Source organism: Trichechus manatus, unplaced genomic scaffold, assembly GCF_000243295.1.
Source record: "Trichechus manatus latirostris isolate Lorelei unplaced genomic scaffold, TriManLat1.0 scaffold00146, whole genome shotgun sequence".
Taxonomy (NCBI): Eukaryota; Metazoa; Chordata; class Mammalia; order Sirenia; family Trichechidae; genus Trichechus; species Trichechus manatus.
Window position 1 is genome coordinate 5154301 of NW_004444082.1, and position 21343 is coordinate 5175643.

The window sequence follows — 21343 nt, forward strand, 5'->3', positions numbered from 1 at the left end:
GTGTGAGGTTCCCAACTCTCTGATTGCTTCCCTTTCCTTTTAAATCTCTTGAGTTATAAAAGGTGGTGCAGGCCACACCCCAGGGAAACTCCCTTTACATTGGATCAGGGATGTGACCTGGGTAAGGGTGGTGTTATAAACCCACCCTAATCCTCTTTAATGTAAAATTACAATCACAAAATAGAGGACAACCACACTACACTGGGAATCATGGCCTAGCCAAATCGCTACACACGTTTTTGGAGGGACACAATTCAATCCACTATGCATATGATCCAGCAATCCTGCTCCTTGGAATATATCCTAGAGAAATAAGAGCTGTCACACAAATAGATATATGCACACCCACGTTCATTGCAGCACTGTTCACAATAGCAGAAAGATAGAAACAACCTAGGTGCCCGTGATCGGACGAATAGATAAACAAATTATGGTATATTCACACAATGGAATACTACACAACGATAAAGGACAATGATGAATCCATGAAACCCCTCATAACATGGCGGAATCTGGAAGGCATTATGCTGAGTGAATTTAGTTAGTCACAAAAGGACAAATATTGTACAAGACACTATTATAAGCACTCAAGAAAAGGTTTAAACACAGAAGAAAACATTCTTTGATGGTTACGAGGGTGGGGAGGAAGGGAGAGAGTTATTCACTAACTAGATAGTAGACAAGAATTGTCTTAGGTGAAGGGAAGGACAGCACACACTACAAGGGAAGTCAGTACAACTGGACTAAACCAAAGCTAAGAAGTATCCTGAATACAACCAAACACTTCGAGGGACAGAGTAGCAGGTGCGGAGGTCTGGGGACCATGGTTTCAGGGGACATCTAGGTCAATTGGCATAATAAAGTTTATTATGAAAATGTTTTGCATCCTACTTTGGTGAGTGGCGTCTGGGGTCTTAAAAAGCTAGTGAGTGGCCCTCTAAGATGCATCAATTGGTCCCAACCAATCTGGAGTAAAGGAGAATGAAGAACACCATGGACACAAGGAAAGTATTAACCCAAGAGACAGAAAGGGCCACATAAACTGGAGACTGCAACAGCCTGAGACCGGAAGAAATGGATGGTGCCCAGCTGTAACCAATGACCACCCTGACGGGGAACACAACGGACAGTCTCTATTGGAGTGGGAGAGAAGTGGGGTGCAGAACTCAAATTCTAGTGAAAAGACCAGACTTAATGGTCTGACTGAGACTGGAGGAACCCCAGAGAGCATGGCGCCTGGACTCTCTGTCAACCCAGCAATAAAACCATCTCCGAGGCCAACTCTTCTGTCAAAGACTAGACTGGACTATGGGACATAAAATGATACTCGTGAAGAGTGTGCTTCTTAGCTCGACTAGATACCTGAGACTAAATGGGCAGCTCCTGTCTGGAGGTGAGATGGGAAGGCAGGGAGGGTCAGGAGCTGGTTGAATGGACAAGGAAAATCAGGGGTGGAAAGGAGGAGTATGCTGTCACAGTACAGGGAGAGCAAGTAGGGTCACATAACAACGTATGTATAAATTTTTGTATGAGAGACTAACTTGAATTGTAAACTTTCACTTAAAGTACAATAAAATCAAAGAAAACACTTCTGCAGTAAACATTAAACAATCATTGGCTGAATGGTGACTCTGCTCTCTACAGATAAGAAAATACACTTGCAATTACCATGTTCACAGATTTTGTGTCTGGTTTCCAAAAATCCCATAATGAACAAGGTGAGCTCTACTAAACATTGTATTAAATTTTGGAATCTAAGTTTACTCCTTAGTGCCATAAACTGGAATGTTACTGGTTTCCTCAAAGAGAATTGAAGGAGACAGAGCTGCGTATACAGTGCAGAAAAGCAGCTGCTCTCATAGGCTCTGAGGACTAGACGGAAACAAGCAACCTCTGTAATGTGACCAAACCAATCAGAAACTAACCCATGAGCCTCTTTTGCCCTGCTCTCTTCCTCTCCCATCCACAGGGCAACTGTCCTTCGTTTTCTGCATGTGGAAGCATGTGTGCCTGTCTTAGGACCCCTTGGAGAACACTGGGTATCTCATTAAAAAATCACTGGAATTGGAAATGTAAAATAATAGCCTATTGTGGTTCTATTAAGCCTGACGATATGACAAATGTTTACTTGCCTCTTTCACAGTAACCCAGATAATATACGATGAGACAATTTTGATGATGTGCAGCTCCAAAATCCACCACATGAACACCTGCAGCTTGTGAAAATACTCTAGAAACTTCAGGAAGAGCACAGTGAGGCGGTCGATCACCAGGTGCCATTTGTTCCTGAGGTCTGCAAAACAGGAACCCAAACTGAGCATAACAAAGCGCTCCTCTACTTCTTCCTTTTTATTACTATTTAAAGTATATCTTGGAACTTTCAGATTGGAACTACAAGCTGAAAATAACAGCAGTGAATTAATTCTAAGAATAGGAAGAATCAGTATCTGAAGTAAGGGTTGGAATGGTTAATTTGTGTGTCAACTTGTTTAGGATATGGTGCCCAGCTGTTTGGCCAAACACTAGTCTAGACTCTGTTATGAAGTAGTTACATGTGATTAAATCAGTTGGCCTTAAGTAAAACAGATTCTTCCTCTTCCGTTGCTGTTAAGTTGATTCCGACTCATAGTGACCCTATAGGACAGAGTAGAACTGCCCCATAGGGTTTCCAGGTAGCGGCTAGTGGATTCGAACTGCCAACCTTTTGGTTAGCAGCCTGAGCTCTTAAGCACTGTGCCAGCGGTCTCCAGTCCCTACAATAGTGTGAGCTAATTCCTTAAAATACGTCTCTCTCTGTCTCTCCATCTCCATCTCTCTCTTTCTATATATATATATATATATATATATATATATATACATGTACACACACACATACAGAACCCTAAGAAATTCCATCTAACAATTCCATGTCATGATGATAACCTGGATATAATACACTGACAGTCTGAGGGATGATGTTACTCTTATGCACCTTTTGATTCAATCAGTGTAACTGAGCATTTTGGCGTATTTACTCCTATGGCTGAGGCTATATGTCCCTATTTCCTGGGAATGTTAATAACCGAGAGTCCTCCAAATGGCATCTTTCTTGTCAAAGCTGTGCTTCTATAAATGGTGAGTATCGTTTGCTGGAGCTTAACTGGGAAGTGGAAGGAGCTCAACTGGGAAGTGGAAGGAGCTCCGGTCTTTCTGGAGAGTGAGCCAGAGTACCCACAGCAGACACGACTCACCTCTGAGGATCCAGCCTCACAAAGTTCGAGGAGAAGCATTCTAATCACAGTTTTTAATCCAATTAGTCTTTATTCTTTCTACCGTGTGCTAGGGAGCAATACCGCGGAGGCTGGGTCAGGCTTCAGTCGGGAAGGACTACCCTGGTTAATCTGAACTAAAGTCACAACAGGGCCGCTCTGTAGAACCAGCACATCACCGTATTTGTAGACAAAAGCTCACATGCTCATGGGAGTGTTAAGACCTAAGTCTCTCTGAGTAGCTTCTTTGCATAGCTTAGGTAGTTACAACAGTTACCGTACTTGGTACAGTTTAAGGAAGGTTTGGTTATTGTGAAGGTGTTCATTTACTGAGTAGCTCAGACAACAGTCAATATGAATGTCCAGGTAATAAATGGGCACTATATAAAGGGGAAAGAGGGGCAGGTGCAGAGGACAGGTGCAGACAAGGGAGTGAGCTAACAAGGTGTAGTTCAATTTCTGATAAGAGCCTATGAGCGAAGCCCAAGTCCTGTCTGGAAGCAGTATAATAAAATCCTCATCTTACAATAAAATCACTTGTCTCGCCTGCTTGGTTCTCTCCATCCCACTGAGGGGCACGTGTTGCCCAGGTATGGAGAGGGCATTTCGGGGCCTCTCCAGGGTCTTCTGAGGTGAATGGAAGAAGGGGACCAGGTTCTGGGGGAGATTACCTTTGAGAGGGATCTTCCCTCTCATGCTACTTCTTTATTTTCTACTTTTGTGAAGCACAGAGGTCCAGCAACGACAACGGCAGCACTTCGCAGCGTAGCCCGAGATATCACCCCCAAAGGCCATGCTCTCTGGTGTCTCCCTATTTTCTGGGAATTATGGAATAAACTAATTGTCTAAGTTCTCTGCCCTGCAGTACTACCTGTCAGATAACATTTCCTGATTAGTAAGGACATCCCATTCTCATCATGCCGTATTAACACATCATTCCAAGTCTAGGAAGAAAACTAGGAAAGAAGAGCTTAAAGAACCAAAAGGGAATGCTCCAAAATGATCACCACAACAAAACACCTTTCAAAGTTTGCCTGAAGTGATTATTACCCAACTGCAGTATTTCCTCCTCCAGCTCCCATGTCCTTAAGCACTAGAACAGAACCAGAAGTATACTCTCAATGACCAGTTTCCTGAAAAAGCCTCAGAATGACTTCTTAGAGAACGTGTTTGAAGAGGTCATGTCTGAACTTTCAGGAACTCCACATGGCTGCCTGCTTCTGCTTCTGGTGGGAGGTTCCCTGTCCGAGATCGCTGATCAGGAAATGGTAAGCGCCAAACCCAGGTAGTCTCTGACAGGATCCTGTGGCAGATTAATAATTGATAACCAGCTACCTGCTCTTTTAAAAGGAAATTATTGGAGCAAATGGAACAGGAATGCTACCACTACAGTAACCGTGAGAAAAATGCTGTTTATTTAACTGACTGGGCAGAAATATATCCTTCCAGAGCGGATCCATGTGTCCTTCACTCTGTCTAGCACACTGCTAGAGGGCTGCTTACCTGACGTTTCTTCCCCGTCCTCTGAGTCCTCCTCTTCACCCTCATCCTCCTCAGTCTCCTCGCTGTCTTTCCAGGGCGTGCCCTTCTCCACATTCTCAGAGCCGCCCTCTGGGGTCTCCTCTGCCTGCTCCTCGGCTCTCTTCCCCTCCTGCTTCCCCAGGCTGGCGGGCAGGTTCATCATGGCCAGGTCGGGAAGGCTGCCTTCGGGATGAGCCAGTCTGTGGGCAGAGAGCGGCTGAGTCAGAAGATGGGGGGGTGTCAGGAGACTCAAGTGAGGGGCACGAAAAAGAAGGGCACACAAAACTGAAAATCAGTGCAGGTGCAAAGGCCTTCCAATGTGGGGTGTGAGCGTCTTGTTACTTTTTTTGTTTTTTTTAGCACTTTCTAAAACCAAACTGTAAACCCAGGTTTTGTTAGTTTTTCTAATGTGGAATCTAGTGATTAATCAGTAATGAGAGCTATCAACACCTAAACTTGGCATTTTTCCCGAGGGAGAAAATGGCCAGAGTTGAGGTTGGAGAAGCATGAAATGGCATCATCCAGAGCAAGCATTTCATGACTTCACAGGGGGACTTACTCATTTTGGTGGATTGGTAATTTTTTCTTGATGCTGCTCAAAGTAATTGAAATAGAAAGGAAAAAAAGGAGATGAGAACAGAAGAATTATAAGGAACGTCAGAGATCACACATCATGCTACATAACATCCGCGATTGCATTCCTGCAGGCCAGCGGCAGGAACGGCCTAGTGCTGGGTGCATTCCGGGACGGCCTGGGAGCCAGCTGTGGCGGCTGACCCTGTGCTGGGCAGCTGACCTGAGTGAACAGCTCTGCAGGACCGTCAGCGGAAGAACAGATGGACTACGGAGGCAAGTTACGTCATGCGACAAACCATCCCACGAGAATCGAATCATTCGCATTTTAAATCAGTTGCTTTGATTCTTAAACAATTTTTGCTTCCGGTCAACCTTTGCATGGACTCATCCTGCTCAAGCATTTAAAGGGTAATGCAGCGGAAGCCAACTGCCTTCAGGCGTAAGATGTCTGTGGTTTGCTGGGGTAAACTCTGCACTGGTGTAAATGTGGGAGGGCCCGGGCCACAGGGTGCTACAGGAGATGGAGTTTTCACTGAGCCAGGACAACCTGCGACATTACAGCTTATTTCACAGTGGGCAATAACAAGTATGAGCCTTCTCTTTCATTAAAATAAAATGTATGTTTCATTGACATTCAAATGACTGCTTTAAATAACATCTGTGGACAAAATGTGCACACCAGGAAAAGGTCTACTGGAGATACTGATAATCCACTCCATTTGTAATCCATCTGTACACTTCCACCTGCTGGTGACTGAACGCCGACTGATGATACTGTTCTACCTGCATAATTGTGGGCTCAGAGTAAATTATTTACCTTTTCTGGAATTTAATTTAATTCCTATGAAATGGGATAATTTGATTCGATACAATCTAAGGTTACTTTCAACTTGTTGATTTTACATTTGCAAACACACCTATCATTTTGGATAACTTGTAATAATTCTACATTGTCCTTAGACTTCTAGAGAGGTTATTACTCAAAAGAAATTCCCTTCAACAGGGTGTCAAACAGTTAATTTACAGTACACCAGAAATAAACGATTAATTTAACGAAGAAACACCATTCTGAGGGTGGCTCACTTTCTTAAGCGGGTCAAATCACTCTCCTGACTTCTGGAAAGTTAACCACTGTGGAAACTGCAGCATCTTATCTTATAAGCCAGTGCTGAACACCAAATCTCAGGTCACACGTTTGCTGTTCCTGCTTCATCAGGGCTCCAACATGAAATACCATTAGATGTAAGACCAGTCAGGTACTACTCACTTGTCCGTGTATGTTTGTTCTCTTCAGCCTTGCCAGACAGTTGCATTTTACAAGTGAGAAGATATTTCTCATGATGACAAGCAGCTCAGAGTTTTTAGTGCGGAAGTATGGTCATTTCAGAGTGCAGTTTGAATGTCTGCATTAATACTGCCATGACTTCTTACTGACGAGAACAGAACTTTCTAGTAACGACTACTCTTTACGGAGTGACGCTCACAGACACGAGGCTCTGTGTGCAGCTGCTACTGTGGATACAGAGCAAATGGTCCCCAAACGCTGGGCACAGGCAGGTGGAGTGAGGACAGACCATTGGACAAAGGGAGCAAAGGCAAACACTGGAGTAAGCTTTGTGGAAGGCAGTCTTCTGGAAACCTGCAATAGTCTACCAGATATCGATCAGGCTGGGGATAGGAGAGAAGCAGATCTCCACATCTAACTTTGCCCTTTTCCCTCTGACCTAACTTGTAAGAGGGAATAGGTCCTAAAAGACCTGGTGCCCTCTGGGGCGGTCTCAGCTCATGAGCTGGCAATGAATGAGGAAGAAGGAAATACACACATCAGGCTATCATTGACTAGTTGAGAAGTGTGTTAACTAGCTGAGAAATTTCTGCACTAAAGTCTGCATGCATAAAACTTGTATAGGTCAAAATATTTTAATTGCATGATTGGAGCTTACTATTTTAAAGACACCTGTGTGACTCCTTTCACTTTTTTCATTTTTTCCCCCCATTTTCATCATAGCGTTTTTTGGAGGCAATATAGAGTGATGTTAAGAGGATGGGCTTTTGAATCAGAAAGATGTGGGTTCAAACCCCATCTAGAAAACGTACTAGCTATGTGACATGGGAAAATTACTTAACCTGTCTTTTAATTCTCAGTTTACTGATATGTAAAATGGGGTGACAGTGCCTATTTCATAGGCTGTTGTGAATATTGAGGGGATTCCTGTTGAGGCTGAACACAGTGCCATGTTCACAGGAATAGTATAGTAAGGAACCACGTTCTAATGACAGATTTTTATGTACTAGGTTTTGATAATTTGTATCATAAGTACATGCTAATGAAAAGGCATGGTTAGAAACATCCCCTTGCAAGGGACCACACAAAACTGGACAATAAAGAAGGTAAACTAAACTCAGCCTGTAATTCTGTCAACACATTCTTTAACAGAACTTGTATATTAAAATGCCCACGCAGAAGAAGAGGAGCAAACATTCCTTCCTCGGGAATCTGTCTCCAGGTATTTTCAACATCTGTTTCCTGTGCTGCGCATGTGGTCTCTGACTGCTTCACAGACTGCGGGGAAGGGCTGCAGAGGGGGCTCCATGGTGGGCTCCACACAGGCTGATCTCAGAGGCAGATCAATGGTCAGCTTGCTATGACCAACAGCTGTACTGGTTCTCAAGGAAAGCCTGTGTCTCTTGCTTCGGCTTCCAGGACAATTTATCAAGCCCCACACCCACTCCCCAGCAAATAAGAGAAAAGAATCTTAATTTCTCAAATACTGAAGGAAAAATAAACTTTTGTAAAAACTTGCCCTGAAACATCAGGCTAAGGAACTTATACTACTGATACTTCTTTACTGATTATCGTATGCTAATCATCTAATCATCATATAGAGGATTTTCACTCTGGGACTCCAAATAGACCTGAAGATGAACTGGATTCTCAGAGAAACCCTGGACACTTTAAATCAAACTGTTTTGCATGTCTTTGTCCATTAGGGAGTTCGATTTCGTCCCTCTGCATTTTCTTTAACCTTACCTATAACTTTGTTACCTTGCTTTTATTACGATTCATGCTCTGAGCGTCTGCTGTCTCCCTGTCCGTTTTCCTCCACTCATATTCTACTCTAACGCTGAAGATGTGAATATGTCTATTCATTCACTCTTTCCTTGTGCAGCCACATGCTGTCTCATCCTCAGTCTGTACCTTTCCCTACTTGGACCTACATCATTGTATTCTAATTGTTTGTCTTCTTGGGAATCTCCCCTTGAAGAAGTACAATCTTACCCTGGACACCTCAAGTGCTTGATTTGTTGAATGTGTGGTGAACGAATCCCATGCTGTGGAGAAGCATTCTTATTTGAAACAGAAGAAACAAATTATGTTACCCAGAGAGCTGAAGAGGTTTAACTTTGTACTAGGACTTGACTTTGAAAAGCCACACATTAAGCTAGTTTGCACTTAAACCAAAACCAAACCCGTTGCCGTCCAGTCAATTCCAACTCATAGCAACCCTATAGGACAGAGTGGAACTGCCCAATAGGCTTTCCAAGGAGCAGCTGGTGGATTTGAACTGCCCAGAGCAGCTGAGCTCTTAACCAGTTTCCATTTAAGAAGATGGAAATTCCACCACTGTAAAGTCTCACTAGTCTAACTTCCATTTATTAATAACGATTCTAATGTGGCACATGTAATAACTCTAACTGCACTCACCCCATTCGTTAGACTATTAGAAAAAAAGGGGATGCCTTGCAAATTTGTAATCTTTACAGTATAATAAAGTAAAATATTTATATCATTTAAGGTAAACTATTTTCTAGAACTTCTAAGTACTTTTAGAAGAATGAATGTTTTTACATATAAGCTATTGATTTGTGAATTTAACATCAGATCTTAAATGTGTATAATAATTACTCCTCCAAAAAGTCTACGAGGCAGGGTGGATACAATGGCTCCAGTCTCTGTACTTGGAAGCAATAAACATTATTTCTGTTAAAATATTCTAATTCATACTTTTTACTAATTCCTTTGGGATTTCCCCACAATTATTCATATTACTAAAATTTTATCAAAGTTACCCACTGCCCTAAATACACTGGCCTTCCCCACACCTTATTCTGCCCTTAGTTCTACTCTGCTCTGTAGGGTCGCTATGAGTCAGAGTCGACTTGATGGCAACAGGTTACCCCACAACTTATAAGGTAATGTCTAAATTGTCATCAACCCAGAAGAATATGTAAAGTTAAATAGCAGGTGTGATCCCTCTTTCAGGGCAGAACTAACATTTAAAAGCACATTATTTTCCTTAGGGAACAGCACCAAGCAGAAAGAAATAAATCACGGGTGAAAGAAAGCTCATTTGCTTTACAAAAGCATTCACCCCTAGTAGGCCCTATTGAAAACTGGGCACACTTTGTTTTCATTGTGTGCTGTCATGTTGATTCCAACTCATAGCGACCCTATAGGGCAGAATACTGCCTCGTAGGATTTCCTAGGCTGTAATCTTTATGGAAGCAGAGTGCCACATCTTTCTCCAGCAGAGCCACTGGTAGGTTCAAAGCCCTGCCCTTTCAGTTAGCAGCTGAGTGGTTAAGCACTGCGCCACCAGGGCTCCTGGGCACACTTTACGCACAGCCTTCAGAAGTACACCGGAAAGTGTCGGATGGTTGTCTGGTAACATTCTCCCCAGGGCATAGCTCTGGCCTTTCTTAAAATGTTAATATTCACAGAAAAATGAGAGATTTCCCTGGAAAGAAGACAGTGCTAAAGCTGTAATGCTTCAAGTTTTTAATTTTAGGGCGTTGACTTTAAATCCTAGTACTGTATTCTAAAAAATCCTGAGTGAATTCATTGGACGTGTTCCCCTCATGATAAAGTCTAGACTATTAGGACAGGAACCTACACCTGGTGCTGCAGATAGAGCCTACTAAAGGCAACTCCTGCCCTCGTTTATATCCTGACCATTTCCTCATAAAGCGACCAGTAAATCCTTCATGAGAAACACAGAGACAGACAGAGAGAGAAAGAGAGGAAGAGAGGAAGAGCAAGAGGGAGAGACAGAGAGAGAGAGAAAGACGGAGCTAGAGAAAGAGTGAAAAGGGAGAAAAAGTCCTTATATTTGGAGGGATGAAATTTAAAGAGTTGCTCAATATTTCTAGCTAGGGTCTACATCTTACTTCTCTAGCTGTTAGTGAAAAAGAGGTTGACTTTTCTGTCTTTGACTATCAACAAAACCAGTCCTCAAAGCCCTGTTCCACCTCCTTCAGTAACACCTACAGTGCGCGCAGTACCTTTCTGACACTTCCTTGTTAAGTCCTCCTTTCCTCAGTCTGCTAATGGTTGTCAGTCTTAGGATTTTACCGAAGAGAAAAGCAACTGGATCCAAAAACCAATACCTTTCTAAGAATTATTTTGTTAACTGGATTCATGATACTTGTCTCTGCTAACTAAATTACTAGCTTTATTACTTAATGACATGAAGTTATGGAAGTGGACATTTTAATTTCACCTACTTAATAAAGTGGTAGTAGTTTTAGTAAATTATATCCCAAAGGCTCTTCCTCTGTATTCTTAGGACACTTTGAGGATAACACTATACACAACACTTATCACACATTACTTTTTATTGTGTGTGGTTATTTTTGCATGTTTTATTTCACCAGCTGGATGATGAACATTTTGAGGGAAGGACCATGTCTCAATGCCCATCTTTGCATCTTTTGTTGTGCCCAAACAAACTGTGAAATCTGGCAATAATAGGCTGATCATTAAAGCAGAGACATATTTGAAAAAATTGACATTGTCCTTCTCTTTTAACCGTATATTCTTGTGCCCACGTTCACCTCATTCAGCAGATCTATCGGGTATCTCCTAACGAGAAGGCCTTGTGGTAGATGGTCTGTAGACCACCAGTGGATTCCACAGGGGGTCCGGCCCTGAGATGCTCCTGCCTCTAGCAAGGGGTAACAGGTTGGGAGCAGGCAGCTGGAGGCTAGAGGCAGTGTCACGGGAGCAGGAGTGACACAGGGCAACGGGGAGTCAGGGGATGGGCAGAGAACTTTCAGCAGGTGATGCCAGCATTGATGGGAAGGCTTGTGGAAGAGGTGGTTCTTAAGCTGAGCTCTAAATTATATGTTCCAGAAGGAGATGAGCTGTCAGGCAAGCCTGGGGACTCATTCTGCCAAAGAACGAAATTGGTGGAGCATAAGTTTGGACCAAGACCAAAGGCAGAGCACCAGCTGAAGACCCTGACAACCTCCAGACCCAATGGACAGCACTCCTCAGTCTAATCACCAATGTTGCTGAACAACGCACACCTGGGAGTGCACCTGAGGCCTTGCCTACTGCCAGAGGGGGCTTTTCATTTATAAAGCAGGAGGGCAACACAGTAACAAGAAATGGCTTTTAGCAAAAACAAAAGAGAGAAGATAGAAGTACCCACCTATTTATTACGAGATACACACGGCCATTGACTTTGGCATGGCTACGAGGAGAGATGGAGCACAGAATGCATGCCATGGCAGGGAGAGACAAGGAGAGAGAGAGAGGAAACTGTTAGACACGATGAGCAGACGGCCTCGTGTGTCAGGCCTGTCTCAGCAGGAGCATTGTCATCGGCACACAGTTCACACACCAAGGGGGCATGGCAGCCTCAAGCTTTAGTAGCAACATCAAATTCAACACAGTCAGAAAAAATGCTCAAAGATACATGTCTCTCTATTCTTCTCATGCCTCCCCATCTACGACACTGTATTAAAACTATGCAATGCTGAAATTTTCAAAGTACATTTTATCAAATAAAATATAACCTAAAAGCATAATGCTTGCTCCTTTCCCACAAGAAACAAGAAAATGGTACTAAGTCAACATATTCCGTGTGTTCTCTGGCACTGAATTGAAAAAAAAGTTGTTTTATTTCTATACAAATAACAATGCTTTCTAAAACAAATCATTGACAAATTAAAGTGATATAAAAGTAATGAATATTCAAAGAGTTCTTAATTATTATTGATTATATATTAAATTACAGTTAATCATATTATTATCAAGATATAAGTCAAATGATACTCCTGAGAATGCCTACTTACTGCTAACTGTGGAAACTCTGTAAGGCTAAACATAATAAATTCTGCTTCAGACACTGGTGACGTTTGCCTACACACACACATACACACACACGTGCACGCGCACACGCGCACACACGGGACAAAACAAGAAAAGGACAGCGGGGTATTCACAGAAACAATACTGCTGAGATCACTTCAGTAAATACAGTGAATTAGCTAGTCCCACTCTCTGCATCCCTGTTTGTAAAGCACCCACTAACGAGGTGGGAGCAGAGAAGGCAAACATGGCAGTCAAACCAAATTCTGACGTTATTTGTTTTTCTTCACCATTTTGACTTTCACGCAGCCATTGATTGGGACTCTAGGAACAAAAAATACTGTGGGGTGAAAATTATCAGTAAGAAAAATACTACATTGGGAAAGATTTGCTAAAAAGATGGAATAGATATCAAATGTTTAAAGACAAAATGTTGGGACTTTTACATTAAACTCTTGAAAGAAATACCCAAATTCCAAGCTTGATGAGTCTTTCAAATCCACATTCCCTAAGGTTCTCGGAAACTTTTATCCACCGAACTAAAAATGAAGTCTCATGAGCCTAAACTCTTCCGACTTGCTGACTGGGGCTGCAGTCCTTCCCAAGAACCTTCCTGATTAAATATAGTATGTGCCCTTAAAGGGAAGTCTGTGCGGGCAAATTCACTTGTCACCTATCTCAGTCTCAACAATTGTGATTCTGGTCTGGGAAAATCTTTGCTGAGCCATATTGTCTTCCATGGCTCTGAAAATCTCTATTATTCTGGGCAAATCATGACCTATGTCTCTATTTAATTGCATAACAGAAGACTCAGACACATGACAATAAATATAACTGCAAGGAAAAGCTTCGATATACTGGAGGAACTTTCAATGAGGATAAAATACAGAAGGGAACAAAAGACATTTAGAAAGAAAAAAATTAAAAAGGTATTGTTAGCAATGAACACAAATTACATTTCTTTCATGAGCACAAATTTAATCTGCTGACTGAAAGATTTTTCTTGATTACTGAACATGACTTTTTGAAAAATATGGTAAGGGTTTATAATTAAACAAAGCACATTAAATGGTTAGAGTTGAATACCAAATACTATTATATATATAAATATATTCGATTTATATATCACACACACACACATATACACATAACTGTCCACAAGTATCACAAGTAATGTTAAAAGAATCATTTCCAGGCTCTACTACAGCAGAAAATTGAAAGTTTGCTGTTTTATAAAATGTGTATGCTAAAATACTGCTTCATCTTCTTATTGATGTACTCTTTTTTTTTTTTTTCCTTGAAGTCAAATGGTTACGGGAACTTTTAAACCATAGCATCCATATTCGTCTTAATACAGCCCTTCGCTACCTTGGTTGCTTACCAAGAGTTTTGCCAAGAACTGAATCATAGGCTTAATATGAGGCATAGAAGAAAATTAGTGTCAACATTCATTTGAAGAATGCTTACAATTCCCCTGTGATGGAACAGACTGAGGGATGTGACATAACCCATGGTGATTTCACCTAACAGGGCAGAATAAGCAGTAGCCCATTTGTTACTTGTAAACAATTTATGTTTACGGATGAGAAGACAAGAGAAAACTAACGACAGATGATACTTGTCTTCACTTTCTTTTCTAGTTACTAGTAGATTTCAGACTCTGTTCTTTTAGCCAAGGTTCTTCGTTTTCAGAAGAGAAGGAAAAATTCTGCCTGTCATCTCTTGATATGCTCTCCTGGTGGCTGCTTTACTGGTAGTCAGGGTAACAGAAAACTCATCCTTGGAATTATTCAGATTCTGTAAATGTCCTAAAAATATATCAACTGCCTGCCTAGACAGGAAATCCACATCACCAACTATCTAAAGTACTTTAGTCTGCACAGATCTGAATCTAGTCACATGAATATCAAGATCACTTTACATTAACCAGTAATAAGTCACTACCAAATGCTTCAGAAAGTTTCATCAAATAGTCTATATTTTTCTCATTTTTTTAACTCATGGGAAGTTGAGGGTTGAAACTCTGAGTTAGATTATTGGCTTCCTCAAGGTGGGCAATCAAAAGTGGGGGAGGAAGGTTGCCTTCTGGATACCAAGTGGTAGATGTTCCTTGTACTCACTCACCTGTAGATGGTGTTATCTTCTTTGCTGGGAATGGACTTGAGGTCTGTGAGTTCAAGGAACCGGTCATGGAAGTAGTGGAGGTGTAAAATGCACACTAGCAGGAAGGAGGTGGGGATGAAAATGCGAGTGAAGAGTTCAGCCACCGTAAACTGTTTTAAGCCAAGATCCTCAAGCCTTTAAAACAAAACAAAACAAAAAGCAAGAACCTTTCTTAGGCAATGAAGACATACTGTCTTCATCATAAACTATATCATACTCATTTTTACTGTCTCCATTATACCATTTATTGCCTTCTACTCTTCCATACATTCTAATTTGGTTTTTGTTTTCACCAACCCAATTAACCTGCTTTTACAATGGTCACTTAAGTCCTGATACTGTTAAACTCACTGGCTACTTCTCTGTCTTTAATTCAACCACTAGCCCTTCTTGGAACAGTCTTAGTCTTAGTGCCACCACACTTTCCTGGTTCTCCTCTTCCTTCACTTTCACTGTCTTCTCCTTCTTTAAACACTGACTTCTAACTGCTGGAACATTCCCAGGACTCAGTGTTGTCTCTCTCCTCCAGCTGTCCTTTTTCCCTGGGCAATCTCACCTACTCTCATGAATTTGGACACCATCTTTACACTGCTGACTCTATAATGTGTATCTACAGCAATCTTCTCCTGTAGACTTTCGTATCCAAATTTCTTCCTGAAATGGGTTCCTCAATAGTTATTTAATATTTAATGCTTTTAAAACAGTATTCTTGTCGAATTGGCAAATGTTGTATTATATATATTTTTACAACAATTTAAAAAATCTAAACAAACTCAGTATTCTTGATTTTCTTATTTTCCTCAGCAAAGCTCTTCTCTACCTCCCTCTCCCCAATACCTGGTACAACCATCTACCCTGTGTAAAATCCAGACATCAGAAAGTGATCCTTGGCTCTTTCTTTTTCATCATATGTAGTTCATCCACATTTCCTCCAAACTCCTAACCACCCTTGAATCTGTCCACTCCTATCCCCTCTGCTGCCACCATCTAGGTGAGGCCACTGCCATCTCTCACAGGATCACTGTGATTGCTAGCTAACTGGTCTTGTTGTTTCTCTTCTTGCTTCCCTACAAGTCACTTTTCCTCAGGTAGCCAAGGCATCTTTAAAGACTCTTCAAATCTCACCACGAACGAAACAGAAACCACCAGTACCTGCAGTGCCATCTACGTCCAGTGTCTGGCTGAACCCTCCCACCAGCTTGGCTAAACTTGTCCCACTCTCCCCTGGTTCCAGGTAGTGGTCCTTTCTGCAGCTCCTCAGACACCAGAACTCTGTCCTGCAGGGAATCTTTGCACTTGTTCTTCTCTTGCCTAGAATGCTCCTCTGCATCCCAATGTCCAGCTCACACACTTTTCTTAGGATGAGCTCATTCTTAGCCTCCCATGCCTCCTCCTCAGTAGTTTACCCATCTTCATCACCTCAACCGACTGTCTGTCTCCTTCACAGGCCCATCATGTGTAATTAATTTGCTGCTACAGGCAGTGTTGTTCTGTTCGTCTCCCCTACTAGAATGTCAGCCCCCCAGGGCTTAGACCATGCCTGTCTCATGTCCTGTTGTGTCTTCAGCACAGGACAATGTCTGCATGTGGCGACATGCAGACGTGTTTAATAAACCCTAAGGAGGTGCTGGTCTAGCTGCATTATGATCCTGTCCTTTAAACTTACTCTTAGCCGCTCCCAATTCTAGGTGGATTTCCAAACTAATTTTAGAAGTTTACAGAAGCAAACTGGAAAAGGACAGAGCACTATCTAGTGCACGCACAAGCCAAACTATCTCTTCATCACTTACTTACCACTTACAGAAATTTCTTTTTCTCTGGCATTACCTCCTCCTTGGAATCTTAGCACCTGCGACTAAATGAGGAAAGCTGCTGTCTTTCTATTAGGAGTCCATGGACCATGGAAGACCTGAGTTCCAGTTTGGAGAGTAGAAAGCAGGGCTGGAAGAGGACTAAGCAGGTCTATTTCACATGAAACTGACATGGCAAACTGCCATTTCATTAAAATGGGGATAAAAATTCATTTTTCACTTCATACTCGTTGAGTACCTACTACGTGTCAGGCTCAGGGATAGGTATAGACAACACGAAGATGCATAAGACGTGAATCCTGCTCTCCATACACTTATAGACATGGCTCACATCTTGGTCACTTTTACTAAAATCTTCCTTAAAGAAGTTTTGAACATGCATTCAAGTCTTCATCATGTTTCTTTCACATCTCATTGTTAAGTCAAAATTGCTTACTTTTCTTTTTTCAGTCCAGTCATATTTTGCCACAGGCCTGGGAAGTTTTCAAACTGATATGTGTAGATAAAAATAAGCACCAGCATAGTGTAAATAACCACTGACATCCAAAAGTATTTTAGGATTCGCCTCCACCATTCATAGTGTACCTGTGAATCAGATGTTGAAAACCAAATACAAAATAAAAATCAGTTATAGGAAAATTCACAAAAATATTTGGTTTATTCAACCAATAGAGCTGATTATATTTACAGATGTTTGAAAAAAGTCTGTTTAATTTTTAGTTGTTTACACTCTGTTCCTAATATAGTCGGAAGAGTCTGGGTTAGAATCCCAGTCCTACCATTTGCTGCTAGCTGTGCCTTTGGGCAAGTTGCCAGGCCCACTGAGCTGCAGTTTTCTCTTCCATAAGAACACGTTTTACAGACTTGTTTTGAGGATGAGATAAATAATATTTATGCGACTCCAAGCATGATACCTGGCATAGAGGAAACATTCAAGGAATGGTAGCTGTGGCTGCGGTTGTTAGTATTGTGAGAGAGAAAACCAGGTCAGTTTTGAAACTTAATGCGACATCATATGAATAAAAATGCGGAACCACCACCGAGAGGCGACATCTCTCTTTACCATAAAGCTTGTGGATAGTCATTAGAGAACATCTACCCTGAATTTTTAAAAGTATTCAAAAGTTTACTGATCTCATAGTAAATACTAGCAGACATTTTTGTCCTCACATGAAATATACCCTTATTAATTGTAGCTGCTTTGTTTGTTTTGTAGGCTACCTCCAAGAATATTTTATTGTCACACTCATTATTGCCTACACAGTACTGTCAGTTAAAACTGAGTTTGTGGAGAGGCTAACTCATTGTAATATAATCTTTTAAAATTTTTAATTACATATTAAAACAGCTGATGCAATATAAATATGTGTGTGCGTGTAGATAGGTAGAGTTTTCTGATTTCAAAACCCCAAATTCAAGTGAACTGTGGAATGATTCACTATTTTAGATTATTGAGCCATGGTTCTTAAATTTCTATTCAAAAACAGAATCCAATATAGGTTTCTTTTTTCAGTGTATTTTATCAAGAATTTTGAAAAACTTTTTTTCTGACATTTTTAAGTATCTACAGTTTAAAATAGTGAACAAGCTGAAGACAGTTATTTCACATTTTAGGATTCTTAGGATATAGTGTTTAAAGCTCATCAATCACTTTATACAATATGTACAGGGGACCGTACTAACTTAGAATCTCTTTAAATGAAGCACGGGTAGATGTGCGAATTAAGACAGTAGAGGACACTGGTTTTACCTACCTGATATAAGGCCACACAGAATAGGAACAGCACCATGTAGATGATTTTGTACATTACAATTTTACCCTCAAAGCTGACAAAGAAGAACATTCCTCCACAGACATAAATCCAGTACTTAATGAACATGGCCACCACCAAATTTCCCAGGACTTTCATGACGTCCTGGTCATCTTCTTCCTCTACTTCTTCTGCCTCTTCTTTCTTGCTTGCTTGCTTCTCTTCCTTTGCTTCCTCTTCTCCCCCCTTCTCTCTGGACTCCCCTTCCACTTCTACATCTTGTAGCTCATCATCTTCAAAACATAAAACTCTGCTGTTATTCTTAGCTGGTTACCTGACCAAAAGCACACTCTGAACAAGTGTGATACATGTGAGACACACACATACATGTTATGGATCACTACATGACTTGAGTGATTCTCACACGGTACTAATAAACAAAGCAACATTCAAACTAATTCATGGTCAACTTTCATAATCTTCCAAGAATACAGTTTAAAAGAAAATAAATTTGGGATTATTTTTATACTATTCTCTTTATAATACCTTTTTTTTTTTCAGTATCCAAAGATAACTAATTGTAAGTACTGTAGGATTTAGAAAAAATAAATAAGCAACAATAACAAAAATCAAAACTATTAAATCAATTTCAAATTCTTATTGTTTCATCGCTATAAACAATCAAAGTAATGCTTTACTAAATGTGGTAAATGCTAACAATCTTAACCAAAATGCATGCTTTTAAATAACTAAAAGTGTAAGAGTTAACTATAAAAAGTGTAAGACTAACTATAATTTAACTAAGTTTAAAACAGTTTCATCCATTAGATGAAAATCTTATTTGGCCTTACTACCTTACCAAGCTGAATGAAATTTGAATAATTTATTCAAAAAACTGGTAGAGTCACAGGGCAGGGGTGTGAAAGTGAAGTGAGGACTCAGAGCAGTGATCTCAAGTTAACCTATTGCCATGGAGTCTATTCTGACTCATAGCGACCCTATGGGATAGGGTAGAACCGCCCCATGGGGTTTCCAAGGAGCGTCTGGTGCATTTGACCTGCCGACCTTTTGGTTAGCAGCAGTAGCTCTTAACCACTATGCCACCAGGGTTTCCAAGCTCAAGTTAACCCTTCTTTAATTCAACTAACTGATTAGTTTAATCACTGTTTATTAGAAACAGCCTAACTCATAAAGGCGAGATTTAAATCTTACAGACTTTTATTGCTAATAAAGACAACTCAACAATTAGGCCTAAATGAGAAGCTACATTGAGAGAAGCTACACTGAAAAAAAAAAACAAGAAACGAGCTGGTCTTTGTTGGTTTTCTTACAGAACTGAATTAAAGGTTAACAGGGCAGCTTTGCTTTTGTAAACATTTCGTAACCAAAATATTTTGAAAACATTTATAGCTTCCTCTTCAGAGATGTTGCTGCCTCATTATTAGACTCCAGTACAGTCTGCAAACATTAAATTTCTACTGATTTGTAAATATAAGGAGGTAGGGAGCAAGGTTGTTCTCATCTTACCCACATAGCAGGCCTAAACTCACAGAGAGGATAATAGAAACATCAGCCTCTTACCTTTGTGGTAAATTATTTTTAGAAGAGGATTCGAATTTAAAAGATTTGAATCAGTTTCTTAGTCACTTACTGAAAGTGTGGCCTTGGGGAACTCATTTAACTTCTATGAGCCTCAGTGTCTTCTTCGGTTTAATGTGAATCACTTTGGGAAGGAGCCAATAACACAGCACTTTTAAACGCCCCTTGTTGACTTGCTAGTGTTCTACAAGTTACCTCTATTAGTATTATTACTTATCGCTACAGATTAATACTCGGCTCCCACCTGGTCTGACCAGAGAGGCTCTGCTTTGTGATGTGCTTTTGGGGGCTCATACAAATCTTCTGTGACACACTGCAGACACTCTAATTTACCTTTTTCTTCATTTTCCTGACTTCCAATTTTGACTTCAGATAAAAGAGCCTCCTTTTGTTGAAGAGTTTTCTGCTCTGTGAGGTGCTGCCTGAGCAGTAGCCAAAAAGTAATAGTGAAAAGAATCTGAAAGTAGAGAAATAGCAAAACGAGACTTAAGCAACCTTTAGAAGGTAAATACATTTCGATAAATATGACGTTGCCTCCACACTTCAGTGGCAAGGCACGCTCAATAAATAAACCTTAGTTATGAGAGACAGAGTCAGTTCACCCCTTGATTTCAAATGGGAGCTGCTGGATTTGAAGTCCCCACGCCTAAGGATGGCAGCATGGGTTTACTGCTGGCTGGGGCACGTCCAGATCTGTCTAAAGGCCTTAGGAAGATGCATTGGGAGGCCCACTTACTCCCATCTGGGCAGGAAATCAACTCTCCAGCAATGGTCCCCTCAAGTCGCTTGTCCTTGACTGACTTCCCGTCCTGAGTATGACATCATCATCATTTTAATGTATAATTCTCTTGTATAACACTCCTTTGGTTCTGACATATTCTTTATTTTTAAGAAATCAACAGAAGGAAAAAAAAATTTCGTCCCACAAAATAGAATCCCTTATTTTTCTCATCCGTCTTCCAAAGCTGAAGGAAGAATACTGCCAAATAGACACACTTTGGTATTAACATTTTCTTGGGGGCTAGGAAGAAAAATTCTGATTTCAGGGAACTCCATTTTTGAAGGATTGCAGTACCTAGCACACAGTCATTGTTTTCCTTTTCAGTAACAGTGAATAATTGAGATATTCACACGCCATACAAGTCACCCATTTGAAGTGTGCAACTCAATGGTTTTAGTTCATTCAGAGTTGTGCAACCATCACCAAAGTCAATTTTAGAATATTTTCATCACACCAAGAAGAAACCCCATAGCAGCCACTCCCCTCCCCCCATCCCCCAGTCTGAAGCAGCCACTAACTTTCTTTCTGTTTCTATAGACTTGACTATTCTGGACATTTCATAAAAGTGTGAGTCATACAATAGCTAGCCTTCTGTACCTGGCTTATTTCACTTGGTATAATGTTTTCAAGATGTATCGATGTTATAGCACATATGAGTATTTCATTACTTTTCATGGATGAATAAAAAACCGAAAATCAAACCTGCTGCCATAGAGTCAGTTCTGACACACAGCAACCCTACAGGACAGAGTAGAACTGCCCCATAGGGTTTCCAAGGAGCAGCTGATGGACTTGAA

General features: G+C 40.9%; 1 protein-coding gene across 1 annotated transcript in view; it reads right to left on the bottom strand.

Moving 5' to 3' along the window:
* PIEZO2 (piezo type mechanosensitive ion channel component 2) overlaps positions 1–21343 on the bottom strand; it is a 680804-nt gene that overhangs the window by 105151 nt on the left and 554310 nt on the right. Inside the window, exons 11-16 of the mRNA XM_012558213.2 lie at positions 20099–20222; positions 18170–18459; positions 16852–17000; positions 14566–14739; positions 4752–4969; positions 2133–2293 (exon numbers count right to left, since the gene is read on the bottom strand). Coding sequence (XP_012413667.1) covers positions 2133–2293; positions 4752–4969; positions 14566–14739; positions 16852–17000; positions 18170–18459; positions 20099–20222 — 1116 coding nt within the window. The remainder of the gene's footprint in view (positions 1–2132; positions 2294–4751; positions 4970–14565; positions 14740–16851; positions 17001–18169; positions 18460–20098; positions 20223–21343) is intronic.